The 21,718-nt window shown below is 32.2% G+C and overlaps 1 protein-coding gene across 1 annotated transcript in view; it reads left to right on the top strand.

The window, feature by feature from the left end:
* LOC138322605 (uncharacterized) overlaps positions 1-19,048 on the top strand; it is a 77,672-nt gene extending 58,624 nt beyond the window's left edge. Inside the window, exons 9-19 of the mRNA XM_069266577.1 lie at positions 106-158; positions 6,874-6,934; positions 10,745-10,816; positions 11,187-11,243; positions 11,463-11,659; positions 12,670-12,715; positions 13,074-13,139; positions 13,406-13,465; positions 14,612-14,694; positions 16,259-16,325; positions 18,901-19,048. Coding sequence (XP_069122678.1) covers positions 106-158; positions 6,874-6,934; positions 10,745-10,816; positions 11,187-11,243; positions 11,463-11,659; positions 12,670-12,715; positions 13,074-13,139; positions 13,406-13,465; positions 14,612-14,694; positions 16,259-16,325; positions 18,901-18,981 — 843 coding nt within the window. The 3' untranslated portion in view covers positions 18,982-19,048. The remainder of the gene's footprint in view (positions 1-105; positions 159-6,873; positions 6,935-10,744; positions 10,817-11,186; positions 11,244-11,462; positions 11,660-12,669; positions 12,716-13,073; positions 13,140-13,405; positions 13,466-14,611; positions 14,695-16,258; positions 16,326-18,900) is intronic.
* Positions 19,049-21,718: the final 2,670 nt, after the last annotated feature.

Here is a 21,718-nt window from a genome sequence, read left to right as displayed (position 1 = left end):
AGTTATAATCTATGTATGTAATTTCATACGTACACAAAGTTTGAGTTCAATAGTCAATATAATTTGTTATGTAATTTCAGATGTACACTATGTATGTAATTTCAGACGTACAGAAAGTTTGAGTTTGTGCCCTGTGATGACCTAGGACTTCATGTTCAGTAAGTAGTTTCATATCTTAATCTACAACTTAATCACAATTTATTAGCTCACATGAAGGTCAAATTAGTTTATAGCAGTGTCCACCATCCGCTGTCGTCCATTGTCTTCTGTTGTCCGCCGTCGCTGTTGTCCATCTGTCGTTAGTATGACTATCATATTTTTCTTTTGAGGAAATTTTGTCAATAGAGGCTTAGATACCTGATTAATGGCCTGTAGGGTGTTGAAATGAAGTCTGTTCAAATCAATGACATTGACCTTCAATCGAGGTCATAGGGATATAATAGGCTAGAATCTTGAAACAACTTTTTTTATATTGAGAGGCCTAGAGCCCTGGTATTAGGCCTGTAGCAGGCTTGGGTTAAGGGCTACCAAGTTTGTTAAAATGATTGATCTTGACCTTCATGAAAGGTTACAGGGGTCAAACAGGCTAAACTCTTTCAACAACTTCTTGTCAATTACTAAAAAAGAATGATGGTGTAAATATATTGACACCAGTGATACCATGATGCTATAGAGATGATGTAAATATATTGACACTAGCTATACCGTGATGCTACAGTGATGATGTAAATATATTGACACCAGTCATACTATGATGCTATACAGATGATGTAAATATATTAACACTAGCTATACTGTGATGCTATAGAGATGATGTAAATATATTGACACCAGTCATACTGTGATGCTATAGAGATGATGTAAATATATTGACACCAGTCATACTATGATGCTATACAGATGATGTAAATATATTAACACTAGCTATACTGTGATGCTATAGAGATGATGTAAATATATTGACACCAGTCATACTGTGATGCTATAGTGATGATGTTAACATATTGACACCAGTCATACTATGATGCTATAGAGATGATGTCAATATATTGACACCAGCCATACCGTGATGCTATAGAGATGATGTAAATATATTGACACCAGTCATACTATGATGCTACAGTGATGATGTAAATATATTGACACCAGCCTTACTATGATGCTACAGTGATGATGTAAATATATTGACACTAGCTATATTGTGATGCTACAGTGATGATGTAAATATATTGACACTAGCTATATTGTGATGCTACAGTGATGATGTAAATATATTGACTACATGTACAGTGATGATGTAAATATATTGACACTAGCTATATTGTGATGCTACAGTGATGATGTAAATATATTGACACTATATATTGTGATGCTACAGTGATGATGTAAATATATTGACACTAGCCTTACTATGATGCTACAGTGATGATGTAAATATATTGACACTAGCTACTATGATGCTACAGTGATGATGTAAATATATTGACACTAGCTATATTGTGATGCTACAGGATGATGTGACACTAGCTGCTATATGCTAGTGATGATGTAAATATATTGACACTAGCTATATTGTGATGCTATGTGTAAAATATGACACTAGCTATATTGATGCACAGTGATGATGTAAATATATTTGACACTAGCTATATTGTGATGCTACAGTGATGATGTAAATATATTGACACTAGCTATATTGTGATGCTACAGTGATGATGTAAATATATTGACACTAGCTATATTGTGATGCTACAGTGATGATGTAAATATATTGACACTAGCTATATTGTGATGCTACAGTGATGATGTAAATATATTGACACTAGCTATACTGTGATGCTACAGTGATGATGTAAATATATTGACACTAGCTATATTGTGATGCTACAGTGATGATGTAAATATATTGACACTAGCTATATTGTGATGCTACAGTGATGATGTAAATATATTGACACTAGTATATGTGATGCTACAGTGATGATGTAAATATATTGACACTAGCTATATTGTGATGCTACAGTGATGATGTAAATATATTGACACCAGTCATACTAGATGCTACAGTGATGATGTAAATATATTGACACTGAGCTACAGTGATGATGTGTCAATATATTGACACAGCCATATTGTGATGCTACAGTGATGATGTAAATATATTGACACAGCTTACTATGTGTGCTACAGTGATGATGTAAATATATTGACACTAGCTATGCTATGATGTGATTGACACAGCATAATGATGCTACAGTGATGATGTAAATATATTGACACTAGCTATATTGTGATGCTACAGTGATGATGTAAATATATTGACACATATGATGCAGTGATGATGATATATTTGCTATATATGTGATGAGCTACGATGATGATGTAAATATATTGACACCAGCATACTATGATGCTACATGATGATTAAATATATTGACACTAGCTTATATGATGCTACAGTGATGATGTAAATATATTGACACTAGCTATATTTGATGCTACAGTGAGATGATGTAAATATATTGACATAGCTATATGTGATGCTACAGTGATGATGTAAATATATTGACACTAGCTATATTGTGATGCTACAGTGATGATGTAAATATATTGACACAGCATACGTGATGCTACAGTGATGATGTAAATATATTGACACTAGCTATATATGATGCTACAGTGATGATGTAAATATATTGACACTAGCTATATTGTGATGCTACAGTGATGATGTAAATATATTGACACTAGCTATATTGTGATGCTACAGTGATGATGTAAATATATTGACACTCTATATTGTGATGCTACTGAGTGATGATGTAAATATATTGACACTAGCTATATTGTGATGCTACAGAGATGATGTAAATATATTGACACTAGCTATATTGTGATGCTATGTGATGCTACAGTGATGATGTAAATATATTGACACCAGTCATACCGTGATGCTACAGTGATGATGTAAATATATTGACACTAGCCTTACTATGATGCTACAGTGATGATGTAAATATATTGACACTAGCTATATTGTGATGCTACAGTGATGATGTAAATATATTGACACTAGCTATATTGTGATGCTACAGTGATGATGTAAATATATTGACACCAGTCATACCGTGATGCTACAGTGATGATGTAAATATATTGACACTAGCCTTACTATGATGCTACAGTGATGATGTAAATATATTGACACTAGCTATATTGTGATGCTATAGAGATGATGTAAATATATTGACACTAGCTATATTGTGATGCTACAGTGATGATGTAAATATATTGACACTAGCTATATTGTGATGCTACAGTGATGATGTAAATATATTGACACTAGCTATATTGTGATGCTACAGAGATGATGTAAATATATTGACACCAGTGATACCATGATGCTATAGTGATGATGTAAATATATTGACACTAGCTATATTGTGATGCTACAGTGATGATGTAAATATATTGACACCAGTCATACCATGATGCTACAGTGATGTCAATATATTGACACCAGTCATACCGTGATGCTACAGTGATGATGTCAATATATTGACACCAGCCATACTGTGATGCTAGTGATGATGATGTCAATATATTGACACTAGCCATTCCGTGTTGCTAGTGATGATGTCAATATATTGACATCAGTGATACCGTGATGCTATAGAGATGATGTCAATATATTGACACCAGCCATACTATGATGCTACAGTGATGATGTAAATATATTGACACCAGCCATACTGTGATGCTACAGAGATGATGTAAATATATTGACACCAGCCATACCATGATGCTATAGAGATGATGTCAATATATTGACACAAGCTATACTGTGATGCTATAGAGATGATGTAAATATATTGGCACTTGCCATACTGTGATGCTTTAGAGATGATGTAAATATATTGACACTAGCTATATTGTGATGCTACAGTGATGATGTAAATATATTGACACTAGCTATATTGTGATGCTACAGAGATGATGTAAATATATTGACACTAGCTATATTGTGATGATACAGTGATGATGTAAATATATTGACACCAGTGATACCATGATGCTATAGTGATGATGTCAATATATTTACACTAGCTATACTGTGATGCTACAGTGACAATGTAAATATATTGACACCAGTCATACCGTAATGCTACAGTGATGATGTAAATATATTGACACCAGCCAAACCGTGATGCTACAGTGATGTCAATATATTGACACCAGTCATACCGTGATGCTACAGTGATGATGTCAATATATTGACACCAGCCATACTGTGATGCTAGTGATGATGTCAATATATTGACACTAGCCATTCCGTGTTGCTAGTGATGATGTCAATATATTGACATCAGTGATACCGTGATGCTATAGAGATGATGTCAATATATTGACACCAGCCATACTATGATGCTACAGTGATGATGTAAATATATTGACACCAGCCTTACTATGATGCTACAGTGATGATGTAAATATATTGACACCAGTCATACTATGATGCTATACAGATGATGTAAATATATTGACACTAGCCTTACTATGATGCTACAGTGATGATGTAAATATATTGACACCAGTCATACTATGATGCTACAGTGATGATGTAAATATATTGACACCAGCCTTACTATGATGCTACAGTGATGATGTAAATATATTGACACTAGCTATATTGTGATGCTACAGTGATGATGTAAATATATTGACACCAGTCATACTATGATGCTATACAGATGATGTAAATATATTGACACTAGCCTTACTATGATGCTACAGTGATGATGTAAATATATTGACACCAGTCATACTATGATGCTACAGTGATGATGTAAATATATTGACACCAGCCTTACTATGATGCTACAGTGATGATGTAAATATATTGACACTAGCTATATTGTGATGCTACAGTGATGATGTAAATATATTGACACTAGCTATATTGTGATGCTACAGAGATGATGTAAATATATTGACACTAGCTATATTGTGATGCTACAGTGATGATGTAAATATATTGACACTAGCTATATTGTGATGCTACAGTGATGATGTAAATATATTGACACTAGCTATATTGTGATGCTACAGTGATGATGTAAATATATTGACACTAGCTATATTGTGATGCTACAGAGATGATGTAAATATATTGACACTAGCTATATTGTGATGCTACAGTGATGATGTAAATATATTGACACCAGTCATACCGTGATGCTACAGTGATGATGTAAATATATTGACACTAGCCTTACTATGATGCTACAGTGATGATGTAAATATATTGACACTAGCTATATTGTGATGCTACAGTGATGATGTAAATATATTGACACTAGCTATATTGTGATGCTACAGTGATGATGTAAATATATTGACACTAGCTATATTGTGATGCTACAGTGATGATGTAAATATATTGACACTAGCTATATTGTGATGCTACAGAGATGATGTAAATATATTGACACTAGCTATATTGTGATGCTACAGTGATGATGTAAATATATTGACACCAGTCATACCGTGATGCTACAGTGATGATGTAAATATATTGACACTAGCCTTACTATGATGCTACAGTGATGATGTAAATATATTGACACTAGCTATATTGTGATGCTACAGTGATGATGTAAATATATTGACACTAGCTATATTGTGATGCTACAGTGATGATGTAAATATATTGACACCAGTCATACCGTGATGCTACAGTGATGATGTAAATATATTGACACTAGCCTTACTATGATGCTACAGTGATGATGTAAATATATTGACACTAGCTATATTGTGATGCTACAGTGATGATGTAAATATATTGACACTAGCTATATTGTGATGCTACAGTGATGATGTAAATATATTGACACTAGCTATATTGTGATGCTACAGTGATGATGTAAATATATTGACACTAGCTATATTGTGATGCTACAGAGATGATGTAAATATATTGACACCAGTGATACCATGATGCTATAGTGATGATGTCAATATATTTACACTAGCTATACTGTGATGCTACAGTGACGATGTAAATATATTGACACCAGTCATACCGTAATGCTACAGTGATGTCAATATATTGACACCAGTCATACCGTGATGCTACAGTGATGATGTCAATATATTGACACCAGCCATACTGTGATGCTAGTGATGATGTCAATATATTGACACTAGCCATTCCGTGTTGCTAGTGATGATGTCAATATATTGACATCAGTGATACCGTGATGCTATAGAGATGATGTCAATATATTGACACCAGCCATACTATGATGCTACAGTGATGATGTAAATATATTGACACCAGCCATACTGTGATGCTACAGAGATGATGTAAATATATTGACACCAGCCATACCATGATGCTATAGAGATGATGTCAATATATTGACACAAGCTATACTGTGATGCTATAGAGATGATGTAAATATATTGGCACTTGCCATACTGTGATGCTTTAGAGATGATGTAAATATATTGACACTAGCTATACTGTGATGCTATAGAGATGATGTAAATATATTGACACCAGCCATACTGTGATGCTACAGTGATGATGTAAATATATTGACACCAGCCATACTGTGATGCTTCAGTGATGATGTCAATATATTGACACTAGCTATACCGTGATGCTACAGTGATGATGTCAATATATTGACACTAGCTATACTGTGATGCTATAGAAATGATGTAAATATATTGACACCAGCCAAACCGTGATGCTACAGTGATGTCAATATATTGACACCAGCCATACCGTGATGCTACAGAGATGATGTCAATATATTGACACCAGTGATACTGTGATGCTATATGAACTGTTGTTGTTGACAGGTTGGTGCGGGGACATTTACTGGTGGTGGCCGTGGAGCCAGGCAGTGTCGTAGAGGAAGATGTGAGTATTACATTATATAATGGTATACTCAGTATAATGATATTCGCGGAATAATGGTATACTCAGTATAATGATATTCGCGGAATAATGGTATACTCAGTATAATGGTACACTCTGTATAATGGTATACTCAGTATAATGGTATTTGCAGAATAATGGTATACTCAGTATTATGGTATTCTCAGTATTATGGTATTCTCAGTATAATGGTATACTTTGTATAATGGTATACTCAGTATAATTGTATACTCTGTATAATGGTATTCTCGCTATATTGGTATACTCAGTATAGTGGTATTCTCGGTATAATGGTATACTCTGTATAATGGTATACTCAGTATAATGGTATACTATGTATAATGGTATACTCAGTATAATTGTATACTATGTATAATGGTATACTCAGTATAATTGTATACTATGTATAATGGTATACTCAGTATAATTGTATACTCTGTATAATGGTATTCTCGGTATAATGGTATACTCGGTATAATGGTATACTCAGTATAATTGTATACTCTGTATAATGGTATACTCAGAATAATGGTATATTCTGTATAATGGTAATCTTGGTATAATGGTATTCTTGGTATAATGGTATACTAAGTATAATGGTATACTCAGTATTATGATATACTAAGTATAATGGTATTTGCAGTATAATGGTATACTCAGTATAATGGTATTTGCAGTATAATGGTATACTCGGTATAATGGTATACTCTGTATAATGGTATCCTCAGTATAATGGTATACTCTGTATAATGGTATTCTCGGTATAATGGTATACTCTGTATAATGGTATTCTCGGTATAATGGTATACTCAGTATAATGGTATTCTCAGTATTATGGTATACTAAGTATAATGGTATTCGCAGTATAATGGTATACTCAGTATAATGGTATTTGCAGTATAATGGTATACTCGGTATAATGGTATTCTCAGTATAATGGTATACTCGGTATAATGGTATTCTCAGTATAATGGTATACTCGGTATAATGATATTCTCAGTATAATGGTATACTCTGTATAATGGTATTCTCAGTATAATGATATACTCTGTATAATGCTATTCTTAGTGCAATGGTATCCTCTGTATAATGCTATTCTTAGTATAATGGTATACTCGGTATAATGGTATACTCAGTATAATGGTATACTCAGTATAATGGTATACTCTGTTTAATGGTATACTAAGTATAATGGTATTTGCAGTATAATGGTATACTCGGTATAATGGTATACTTGGTATAATGGTATACTCGGTATAATGGTATACTCGGTATAATGGTTTACTCGGTATAATGGTATACTCGGTATAATGGTATTCTCAGTATAATGGTATACTCTGTATAATGGTATTCTCAGTATAATGGTATACTCGGTATAATGGTATACTCAGTATAATGGTATTTGTAGTATAATGGTATACTAAGTATAATGGTATACTCTGTATAATGGTATTTTCAGTATAACGGTATACTCCGTATAATGCTATTCTTAGTATAATGGTATACTCGGTATAATGGTATACTCGGTATAATGGTATACTCGGTATTATGGTATTCTCAGTTTTATGTTATTCTTTATATAGTAGTATTCTCGGTATAATGGTATACTCAGTATAATGGTATACTCAGTATAATGGTATTTGCAGTATAATGGTATTTGCAGTATAATGGTATACTAAGTATAATGGTATACTAAGTATAATGGTATTCTCAGTATAACGGTATACTCGGCATAATGGTATACTCGGTATAATGGTATACTCGGTATAATGGTATACTCGGTATATTGGTATACTCGGTATAATGGTATACTCGGTATAATGGTATACTCGGTATAATGGTATACTCGGTATAATGGTATACTCGGTATAATGGTATACTCGGTATATTGGTATACTCGGTATAATGGTATACTCGGTATAATGGTATACTCGGTATAATGGTATACTCGGTATAATGGTATACTCGGTATATTGGTATACTCGGTATAATGGTATACTCGGTATAATGGTATACTCGGTATAATGGTATACTCGGTATATTGGTATACTCGGTATAATGGTACACTCAGTATTATGGTATTTTCAGTATTATGTTATTCTCTATATAGTATATTCTCGGTATAATGGTATACTCCCTATAATGGTATTCTCAGTATAACGGTATACTCCGTATAATGCTATTCTTAGTATAATGGTATACTCAGTATAATGGTATACTCGGTATAATGGTACACTCGGTATAATGGTATACTCGGTATATTGGTATACTCGGTATAATGGTATACTCGGTATAATGGTATACTCAGTATAATGGTATTCTCAGTATTATGTTATTCTCTTTATAGTATATTCTCGGTATAATGGTATACTCCCTATAATGGTATACTCAGTATAATGGTATACTCAGTATAATGGTATTTGCAGTATAATGGTATACTAAGTATAATGGTATACTAAGTATAATGGTATACTAAGTATAATAGTATACTAAGTATAATGGTATACTCTGTATAATGGTATACTAAGTATAATGGTATACTCTGTATAATGGTATACTCTGTATAATGGTATTCTTGGTATAATGGTATACTCTGTATAATGGTATACTCTGTATAATGGTATTCTTGGTATAATGGTGAACTCTGTATAATGGTATACTCTGTATAATAGTATTATCAGTATTATGGTATTCACAGTATTATTGTAGTCTCAGTATAGTGGTATTCTCGGTATAATAGTATATTCAGTGTAATGGTATACTCAGTATTATGGTATACTCAGTATAATGGTATTCACGGTATAATGGTATACTCTGTATAATGGTATTCTTAGTATAATGGTATACTTGGTATAATGGTATTCTTGGTATAATGGTATACTCAGTATTATGTTATTCTCTATATAGTAGTATTCTCAGTATAATGGTATACTCAGTATAATGGTATACTGTGTATAATGGTATTCTCGGTAAAATGATATACTCTGTATAATGGTATACTGAATACTCTGTATAACAAACACTTTATAATAGTAAATATGTAATATGATATAATGGTATGTAAATAATATATTGGTATGTAAATGATATAATGGTATGTAAATGATATATTGGTATGTAAATGATATAGTGGTATGTAAATGATATATTGGTATGTAAATGATATATTGGTATGTAAATGATATATTGGTATGTAAATGATATATTATTATGTAAATGGTATGTAAATGATATATTGGTATGTAAATGATATATTGGTATGTAAATGATATTTTGTAAATGTATGTAAATGATATATGATTGGTATGTAAATGTATGTAAATGATATATTAGGTATGTAAATGATATATTGTATGAAATGATATAGGTATGTAATGTATATAGTATGTAAATGATATATTGGTATGTAAATGATATATTAGTATGTAAATGATATATTGGTATGTAAATGATATATTGGTATGTAAATGATATATTGGTATGTAAATGATATATTGGTATGTAAATGATATATTGGTATGTAAATGATATATTGGTATGTAAATGATATAGTGGTATGTAAATGATATATTGGTATGTAAATGATATAGTGGTATGTAAATGATATATTAGTATGTAAATGATATAGTGGTATGTAAATGATATATTGGTGGTATGTAAATGATATAGTGGTATGTAAATGATATATTAGTATGTAAATGATATATTGGTATGTAAATGATATAATGGTATGTAAATGATATAATGGTATAATGATTGTAGAACTAATGATAACGCGGGTTCTGTTGACAGGGAAAGATTTCTCCTGGAGATGTGCTTGATGAACTGTACAAACAGCCCCTGAAAAACAATAAAATAGCTTATGTAGGTAACTACAATGTATTGAATATAAGTCAACAGATTTAAGTAACTTTGACTGTGTTTCAATGTAAAGTTGAGTTATTGAACCAACTTATGAATGTTGATAATAAGGATGAAGGTAAAAAAGAAGAGTGTACCAGTATATATATCTGGTTATAGATGACAGGTCATTATTATAAGTTTTAACTATACATTAAATGATAAAACCATTTAGATATTTGAAGAATATCATGTTCACATGCACTTACAATATATTTTCTTTTTCTCACTTACAATTTCTTTATATGCATGTGGATGCTGACAACATGAAAGTGTATTTAAGTAGGCAAATGATTGAGAGGGCTTTACGAATTTTCTTTACATTATGTTGTAGGCACATAACTTACTCCAGAAATATCATGGTCTTCCTGTACATATGGGTGTAGTTAAGGTAGGTACTTACATGGACCTATGACTTAAACCTATTGTATTGCTATCTGGTGCAATGTATTTGGGTAAAAGTTTGTAAGACTGCGATGGCCAAGTGGTTAAGATGTCACATTTTATTACTACAAGCCTCTGGGTTTGGAGTTCAAATTCCATGTGGGGAAAGTTGTACTGCAGGTCGGTGGTTTTTCTCTGGTACTGATGTAGTGTTGTCTTGTGATAGTACCAGGACAGTGAAGGTAACCTGTACCAGCCTATCATACCACTTCTGGGAGAGTGTGGGATCGACCCGCTCAGTATAGGGGGCCCATCTACCTGGCAGGACCAGACACACACCCTCAATGGTAACAGGAAACCCCCACACGCTATCCTGGAGGAAGAGGAGGACACGGAGATACCTGTACATGGATCCGACGGCGGGTCAGTATTCCAAGGATTATTTAAAATTTGAAAATCATCTAATTTCATATGAACTTTGGTTTACATGGAGTTTTGGTGCCATTGAATGCTATGGTAATAGTTTGAAGTGGTCCAGAAATCCAAGATGACTGCCTTTGCCCATTAATTTAAAAATCACCTGATTTCAATGAAAATTGTATATTAGAGTTCTGGTTCACTATCATGATGGTATTGACTTCAAAAGGGTTAAATAAAAAAAAAAATAACTACTGATACCATAAAGGGAGCAAATTTTTTTACTAGCAGATTTTCCAGAGTGTTACAAAGATTATTTTTCTAAAATAATTTGACATTTTTATTGCAATTTTACAATTATGATTTCCTGCAATTTTGAAAAAAAAAGTTTGAAGAAAATGGTGACTGCAAGCCAATTCTTCATACTTGGAAATTGTTTGATATCTTTTAACACAAATTCTTTTGTTTTGTTCTTTAATGCTTTCAGAATCTGATGGAAGGAATCCTATAATCAGATTTTTAGCCAACCTTCATCAGATGGTGGGCTATTCAAACCACCTTTCGTCCTTGGTTCATCGTCCATCCGTCCGTCGTCCGTCCATCCGTCCGTTGTCGTTCGTCCGTCAACATTTCCTTTAAATTACTACTAGTTATAGAATTCTGCATGGATTTTAACAAAATTTGGCCACAAACATCCTTGCGGGAAGGGGAACAGAACTTCTATAAATTTTGGCTCTGACCCCTTGCCCGGGTAGGAGGGGCGGGGCTCAATAGAGGTAAATCCTATAAATCGCTACTTGTCCTAGAGTTCTGCATGGATTGTAACCAAATTTGGCTACATATAGAGGTAAATATTCAAATTCCTTCAGTAAAGAAACAATGAACCTGTATTAAGAACATTACTTGGCATTACAAACTAGGTGAGCGATACAGGCCCTCTGGGTCTCTTGTATTTGGATGCTTTCAGAACCTGATGTAAGGAATCCTTTAATCAAATTGTATTTGGATGTTTTCAGAGCTGTTTATGAAGCTTCCTATTTGGGTCATGCCATACTTGGAAAGGTAAGATAATCTTCTGATTATAAAGCTATTTAAGCATTAAACTCAATATCTTTTGGGGTTATGAAGTCATAGACAAAAAAACGAAAGAATATTCGCGTTTATGAAAAAAAATGTCATAACAAAGAATTCCATGTCAAAAGGTATTCCGAAAATCCAGCAGAGAATCCAGTAGAGGCAGCCATTTTGTCCAGCCGTCCTCCTAATCCTGACGTCACGTCATTTTACTGACATCATTTTATTGTTTCTGTCTGACGACACAATGAATATCAGGCAGGTTATGTGATAAAACAACAGTGATATTGCCCCTGGAGTATTGAGAATGAATAGTGAATGGTAACAGTTGTGTTTTGTTATGTAGGATGGGCGTGTACAGAGGATAGAAGATGCTGTGGCACTTGTCCTCAAATGTAATAAAAAACAAAAGGTGAGGAAATCACTGTGTTATATCCCAGAGAAGATTAATGCAAGGGCTTTAACATTGATAAATAAAATAACTTATGTAAAGATCACATTGTCAAGTTCATTTTTTGTGACAGATTTTAATTACTTCTCAATATTGATACCAATGTATAAATCTTTAGATTTACATGTGACATTGTCTAAGATTCCTGTTATTTCTTTATCTACTGGTTGTCCTTAATACTAAAACTTTGCACCTGTTTACAAGTTTATAAAACTGTTTATTTCCAGCGAGTAAAACTTGATCTACGAGAAAAGGAAATCTACGTGTCGGATCAGAATGATAACCAGGTATGTGTAGTGATTATCATAGTGATTATTCCCTCACGTAACCAGGTATGTGTTTTAAATAGGGCTCCATCCGTCCGTCCGCCCGTCTGTCCTTCCTTCTGTTATCATTTCTTGTTACCGCTATTTCTCAGAAAGTATTGAAGGGATCTATCTCAAATTTCATGTGCAGGTTCCGCTATGGGTCTTGTTTTGCATTATACATTTTAGGACCGATCCGTAAACAAGATGGCCGACAGGGCGCCATCTTGGAGTTTGATAATTTAAGCTTGTTACCACTATTTCTCAGAAAGTACCGAAGCATTCTTTTTCAAATTGTATTTGTAGGTTCCCCTAGGGCCCTAGTTGTGCATATTACTTTTTGAGATTGATTGGTTAATAAGATGGTTGACAATTGAAGAATGATACCTTTATTTCTCAGAAATTACTGAAGGGATCTCTCTCAAATTTCATGTGCAGGTTCCCCTAGGGGTCTAGTTGTGCATATTGCATTTTGGGACTGATCGGTCATCTGGATGGCCAACTGGCCACCATCTGGATTTTGATAGTTTAAGCTAGTTACTGCTACTTCTCAGAAAGTACTGAAGCGATCTGTTTAAAATTTCATGTGCAGGTTCCCCTAGGGGTCTAGGTGTGTATATTGCATTTCAGGTTGATCAATCAACAAGATGACTGACAGGTAGCCATCTTGGGTTTTGATGAATGTTTGTTGCTGCTATGTATCTCAGAAAGTACTGAAAGGGTCTTTCTCAAATTTCACATGTAGAATGTAGTAAAAATTTTAAAAGAGAAAAGATCCCTCTTTCCATTGTCAGACAGATCATTCTATGGTGGGCGCCAAGACACCTCTGCGATATCTTGTTTCTGTTACCATGGAAACTCAGTCAAAAATACCAAATTGCAGTTTCTTTTTCTTACCTGGTGTTATTTTTTTATTCAGTTTTACTTTACTCACATATGTTTAAAATTCTACTTGAATACCTTTTGTGGTTCCTTGTCCCTTGCACTAGCCCCTTCTCAGAATGACTTTATCTTAAGAAGTATACGTTGGTCTTTAGCAACCTGTAAAAACAGAAATTATACTGTGTAGAAAATTTAAAATGAAGTGACAGAACCATATTCAATTCTATATTATGATAAATGTTTCAGTTGGTGCTGCAGCATGCATACACAGCGATATCTGCCTGTGGAAGACGGACAGATGCTCTCACCTATATTGGTTACATTGCTGGGTGGGTATAGTTTACTGTAGCACAGTCTTTATATGTAGCTAAATTAGTAGTAATGATAGAGAAAAAAGAAATGATGTATAGAATTTGCATCCAAATAAATACTGGTAATTAAGTTCCCCCAACACAGTGCGGAACTTAATGTGTTTTCTCCGTTTCTTCTTCTTCTTCTTGTCCTCGACTTTGTCCGACCATTTTCTCGAAAACTATAAGTCAATCACCATGAAATTTTGCGAGATCATTTCTGGTGACCTGCAGATGCGTCAGTTCGATTTTTTGGCAGAGGGGCGGGGCCCAAAAAGGGGAAATTTTCTTAATTTAAGCTTTAAAATCCTACTCCTCCTTCATCCTTAAATGGATTTCATCCATATTTGGTGTATTTTATATAAATGAGTCTGGTCCGACCCCTAGGGGGCCCCAAAAGGGCAAATTTTCTTAATTTTAGCTGGCCCACTTCCTGTTTTCAGATTTTGGTCTCCGATCTCAATGAAATTTGGTCTATAGGGGTTTAAATTGATGCCGAACAACATGCAAACATTTTCATAAAGATTTTGGTATTCCAAAATGGCCGCTGGCCCATTTCCTGTTTTCAGGTTTCAGTCTCTGATCTCAAGGAAAATTGGTCTATAGGGGTTTTAATTGATTCAGAAGGGGGAACTTTAGATGAGGACAATCATATTTTATGAGGGCCGAGCTAAGACCCATGGGGATAGTATGGCGGATGTCCAAAATGGAAGCTTTGCTGAAATTTGGCTTTAAAATCTGACTCCTTATATTAATCCATGAATGGGTTACAACGTACCATATATAGATGAAGGGCCACCAAGTTTGTTCAACAAATGACATTTACCTATTTCAGAAACTGACATATTCAACTAAGGAGTTCCTTGTATTGTTTATATTAATCGTTAACCAATACTTTATACTGTGACTTTGTTGTTTTGTGCAATGAGTCAGATGACCGTTAAGGCCCATGGGCCTCTTGTTTTTAATGAACCGAACCGAAACTAAGAATTATCGTACCGAACCGAACCGTACGGTTGAATTTTCCGGTTAACCGTATTTTTGGTTATCGTGACACTCCTAGATCTCCATGAAATTTTGAGAGGTCATTTCTGGTGACATGCAGATATGCAGACTGGTTCCATTCTTTCTGACCAACATCCACGGCCTTTAATTGGTCAAAATTTAATTGTTTATACTTATTTAAGTACATGCGATTGGTCAAAGCTGAACAAAAAGGAACATGGTTGAGAACACAAATACAATTATAGACATTGCTGTGCCTAATATATTAACTGTAAATGATGTGACTTTTTAATAAGCATTTTTCTTCTGCAAAAATGAAATTAATTTACCGGTAAAACAATGTCACATCATCATTCAGAGGAGATCACTCTTGTCAAATTAGGCTCTGTGGAGATGGGGGAAACTTTATGTGACAGCACCCGTCACAATTAGATCTTGTTCCTATAATGAGCTTTGAGGGAGACCTAATATTATTGGTAAGTGATGTATGGGACTCATCGTCATGACTACTATAGGCAGCCTTGTTTTGTGTCCACAGAGAAACCACCTGTAGTCTGGCCAAAGATTTTGTGTGCCATGTATTTGAGATGAATAATGATGAAGAGGTAAGAGCATACAGAGTAAAACTCAACTTAGAGTCAACTAGATGATAACAATTTAGTTAGCTGTTTAAGCTGGAATGTATGTTTCCGCAAAATTATATATTGTATTAAGAGATTATTTTATTAAATTTTCAAAAGTTAGTCTCAGTGAACTTTATATAAACAACCAGAATTGGTAAAATATAATAGTTGTGTAAGAAAGTTGATTAACTATATGACGACTGAATATCAATTTACAAAGATGTAATTGCCAATCAAATAATAATTTTGTTTATAAAATTACCTATAAAATAATAAATTGTGATTTGTTGTATAATTACCTATAAAATAATAAATTTTGATTTGTTGTATAATTACCTATAAAATAATAAATTGTGATTTGTTGTATAATTACCTATAAAATAATAAATTGTGATTTGTTGTATAATTACCTATAAAATAATAAATTCTGATTTGTTGTATAATTACCTATAAAATAATAAATTGTGATTTGTTGTATAATTACCTATAAAATAATAAATTTTGATTTGTTGTATTATTACCTATAAAATAATAAATTTTGATTTGTTGTATAATTACCTATAAAATAATAAATTTTGATTTGTTGTATAATTACCTATAAAATAATAAATTTTGATTTGTTGTAAAATTAAGCCTATAAAATAATAACTTGTGATTTTTTGTATAATTACATATAAAATAATAAATAGTGATTTGTTGTATAATTACCTATGAAATAATAATTTGTTGATTTGTTTATGTAACTCGGGTCAATACTATCTGCAATATACCACTGGGCTAGAGAAATATTAACTTGACTATGAAATAATAACTTGTGTGTTATATATTAACTTGACTATAAAATAATAACTTGTGTGTTATATATTAACTTGAATGTAAAATAATAACTTGTGTGTTATATTTTAACTTGACTATAAAATGATAACTTATGTGTTATATATTAACTTGACTATAAAATGATAACTTGTGTGTTATATTTTAACTTGACTATAAAATTATAACTTGTGTGTTATATATTAACATGACTATGAAATAATAACTTGTGTGTTATATATTAACATGACTATAAAATAATAGCCTGTGTGTTATATATTAACTTGACTATAAAATAATAACTTATGTGTTATATAATAATAACTTATGTGTTATATATTAACTTGACTATAAAATAATAACTTGTGTGTTATATATTAACTTGACTATGAAATAATAACTTGTGTGTTATATATTAACTTGACTATAAAATAATAACTTGTGTGTTATATATTAACTTGGCTGTAAAATAATAACTTGTGTGTTATATTTTAACTTGACTATAAAATAATAACTTATGTGTTATATATTAACTTGACTGTAAAATAATAACTTGTGTGCTATATATTAACTTGACTATAAAATAATAACTTATGTGTTATATATTAACTTGACTGTAAAATAATAACTTGTGTGTTATATATTAACTTGACTATAAAATAATAACTTGTGTGTTATAAATTAACTTGAATATAAAATAGTAACTTGTGTGTTATATATTAACTTGACTATAAAATAATAACTTGTGTGTTATAAATTAACTTGACTATAAAATAATAACTTATGTGTTATATTTTAACTTGACTATGAAATTATAACTTGTGTGTTATATATTAACATGACTATAAAATAATAACCTGTGTGTTATATATTAACTTGACTATAAAATAATAACTTGTGTGTTATATTTTAACTTGACTATAAAATTATAACTTGTGTGTTATATATTAACTTGACTATAAAATAATAACTTGTGTGTTATAAATTAACTTGAATATAAAATAGTAACTTGTGTGTTATATATTAACTTGACTATAAAATAATAACTTGTGTGTTATAAATTAACTTGACTATAAAATAATAACTTATGTGTTATATTTTAACTTGACTATGAAATTATAACTTGTGTGTTATATATTAACATGACTATAAAATAATAACCTGTGTGTTATATATTAACTTGACTATAAAATAATAACTTGTGTGTTATATTTTAACTTGACTATAAAATTATAACTTCTGTGTTATATATTAACTTGACTATAAAATAATAACTTGTGTGTTATAAATTAACTTGACTATAAAATAATAACTTGTGTGTTATATATTAACTTGACTATGAAATAATAACTTGTGTGTTATATATTAACTTGACTATAAAATAATAACTTGTGTGTTATATATTAACTTGGCTGTAAAATAATAACTTGTGTGTTATATTTTAACTTGACTATAAAATAATAACTTATGTGTTATAAATTAACTTGACTATAAAATAATAACTTGTGTGTTATATATTAACTTGACTGTAAAATAATAACTTGTGTGTTATATTTTAACTTGACTATAAAATAATTACTTGTGTGTTATATATTAACTTGACTATGAAACAATAACTTGTGTGTTATATATTAACATGACTATGAAATAATAACTTGTGTGTTATATATTAACTTGACTATGAAATAATAACCTCTGTGTTATATATTAACTTGACTATAAAATAATAACTTGTGTTTTACAGGCCAGACTTGCACTGTGCACTATGGGTAAGTGTTGTTTGTCAAACAAGCAGTTGTTTTGGTTGTCTTGGTTGACATGGTAACTAGGTGACCATATAAATGGTTAGTTTTATGGTCAATAACTCTTACAGTCCTTAGGTCACATCTGCCTAAATATGGTCACCTGATGTAACCTAATGATGCTTATTGTTTGAAACATCACATGTTTCAATAGCTCCTTGTATGGAAACATAATGGAGGCTTTTTATTAGTCAAAAATTAGAAATGGTATCTACCTACCTGATCTACATCTGTTATTTAGACATTTCCATCTCTTGACCTTCTTGATAAGTTCAAAATCTTTGATATACAGTTACGCATTTTCATTTATTTCTCAATTGGGTTTTTAGTAATTTTTGGATTTGGTTGTTGTTCGGTGGATTTTTTCTTCTTTCTATTTACACAACATCGCTGTTGGTATATATAGTGGAGCGGCTAAGCATGAAAATCCTTCAAAGTTTGAAGAAAGCATGAAACGTTGCATATGTCTTCTTCAGGACATAAGGTATTGGGGAAAAAATAGACCCCAAAAAATCATGGCCCCTAGCGGCCGCCATATTGGTTTTCAAAATGGCTGCCAAAAACCACCTTCTGTGACCCATACCTCACGTTATATACCAGCTAAACTCAAACTTTAAGCGTCTACACCCACATTATTGATACTTAGGAACATTCTGGTAGTGTTGAACTTCATGTAGATGGACCGCCATTTTGAGTTTCAAGATGGACGCCAACTTTGCGAGCTATGTCTTTATATATAATACATTTAAATGGATAAGCTGACTTTAAGCAAATATAGTGAGAGTACGTATATTTGTGTAGTGTTTGATATATAAATAATTTGATTCGTATTTTAATTTCAACATGAATTTAAGTTGTTTTTGAATTTCACTCTGTAAATTATCGAGCAAAAAATCAAGTTTTTAATCAAATCATTTTTAAACGTCTACACCCATATTATTCGTACTTATCATTATTGATACTTAGAATCATTCTGGTAGTGTTAAACTTCATGTAGAAAGACCACCATTTTGCATTCCAAGATGGCGGCCAAATTTACTATATATGTTCCTATATCTATATATAATAATGACATTTTTCAAAATGGCTACCAATCTGAAATTCAAGATGACCGGCAGCATTAAATTAAAAGTACATCAATTAACCGAAACGGCTTATAATTTATCAAACATTTCATTAAAGATGCTCCACCGCCGACAGAGCATAAAAGATATTAATCATTGGAACAATAATTGGTGTTTAATTGTGTATATATTTGTCTAATTAACACAAAAAATAATATAAAATAATTTATTTCGCGTTTGATGCATGCGCAATCAGTACTTCATTTCATATAGGATATAGTGTCACAGAATTTTTTCAGGATGCAATTAATTATTTTTCATATTTTTTAACTTGAAGTAAAATTAGGACCTCAAACTTTTCAATGGTGGTAATGGTGTAAAGTAAGTAACTTTTGTAACTGAAGAAAAATACTAAATCGTCTGCTCCTGTTTTTTATAGTGAAAAAATACCATTTGTCAGCGGTGGAGCATCTTTAAAACTTGAGTCCCAAATGTTATAAGCTTCGGTAAATATTACACTTAGCATTACCAAGGTATTCTCTAAACTAATATGAATAGATATTGAATACAAACGTTAATTTCCATAAAGCGGGTCGTTTATGATCCCCGACATCGTCCTTATCATTTCATCCTTTCGGACAGGTATTGGACCTTTAACTTTTTCAGTGTACAGCACCTTGAAAAACATGCCTGAAAGATAATTATAGTTCTAGAATCAAATTTTACATGATAGCAATATTTGTCATTCTGGAAGGAACAGTCATACAAGAACTCAGTGCTTTAACTCTAAAAAGTGGCTTAGGTAGAGACTTTTTAACACAAAATGTAAGTTCATATTTAATTAGAGCAAAAATCACAAACTGATCGGTGAAATCGTCTATATCATGTAATTGGAAATATAGAAGATCGAATTATAGAAGATACTGTAGACTCATTGATGTTATTCGGAAGAAAGATACAATATCTTATAAACTGTAGAGAGCAGAGCAGGTGTTTCCTCAAAACCAATTGAGGATCATCTCCTTTTTAAAAGTAGTAGGTAAGATATCATTTGCAAGAAGAATGGAAATATTCATGGCGGCTAATGGGTAAATTTTGGCTAAAGCAAGAAGGCATTCAAGACTTCAAATGGTTTATTATGACTGCAACTATTTAATGCATATAGACGATATCACAACTCTATTCCTGACCACAGCAAAGGGAATTATCAGAAAATATTTAACCGAAATGACTTTGGCAGTCATCCCAGAGATACTTTGTGTGATGGAGAAATATCAGACCTGCAGACAGAAGTACTTAATGCAAGGATATCATTCGGGATTCGTCTTCCAAAGGAGGCTTCATGGATAAGTCGCACTTATATTGCATAACCACATTCATGCCTGGACGTCAACCCCATCTCAGGCAATTTCATGTGGATTCAGGGGAAGATATTCCCTCTATTGTTTAACTTTATGATCAGATAAACGGCCAGGGAAATTGGTTCGATGTAATCCCGAACGACTCCAACATAAGGAGACTCAAAGCTAGAACTCCCAATCTCATGACTGGAGATGAAGGTGAATTCAGAACCGATATGAAACGCTATGCTAGCAGTGCAGTATATGCAAACTAAATCCACGCATAGCCACCGTCAGGGAAACATGCATACGGCACCAAGTACTGGGTGAAAATATGTTGCAGCGATGGATAACAG

This window comes from Argopecten irradians, chromosome 5, assembly GCF_041381155.1.
Source record: "Argopecten irradians isolate NY chromosome 5, Ai_NY, whole genome shotgun sequence".
Taxonomy (NCBI): domain Eukaryota; kingdom Metazoa; phylum Mollusca; class Bivalvia; order Pectinida; family Pectinidae; genus Argopecten; species Argopecten irradians.
Note: the sequence above shows the minus strand (reverse complement) of the source record. Positions and strands in the feature narration are given on the sequence as shown.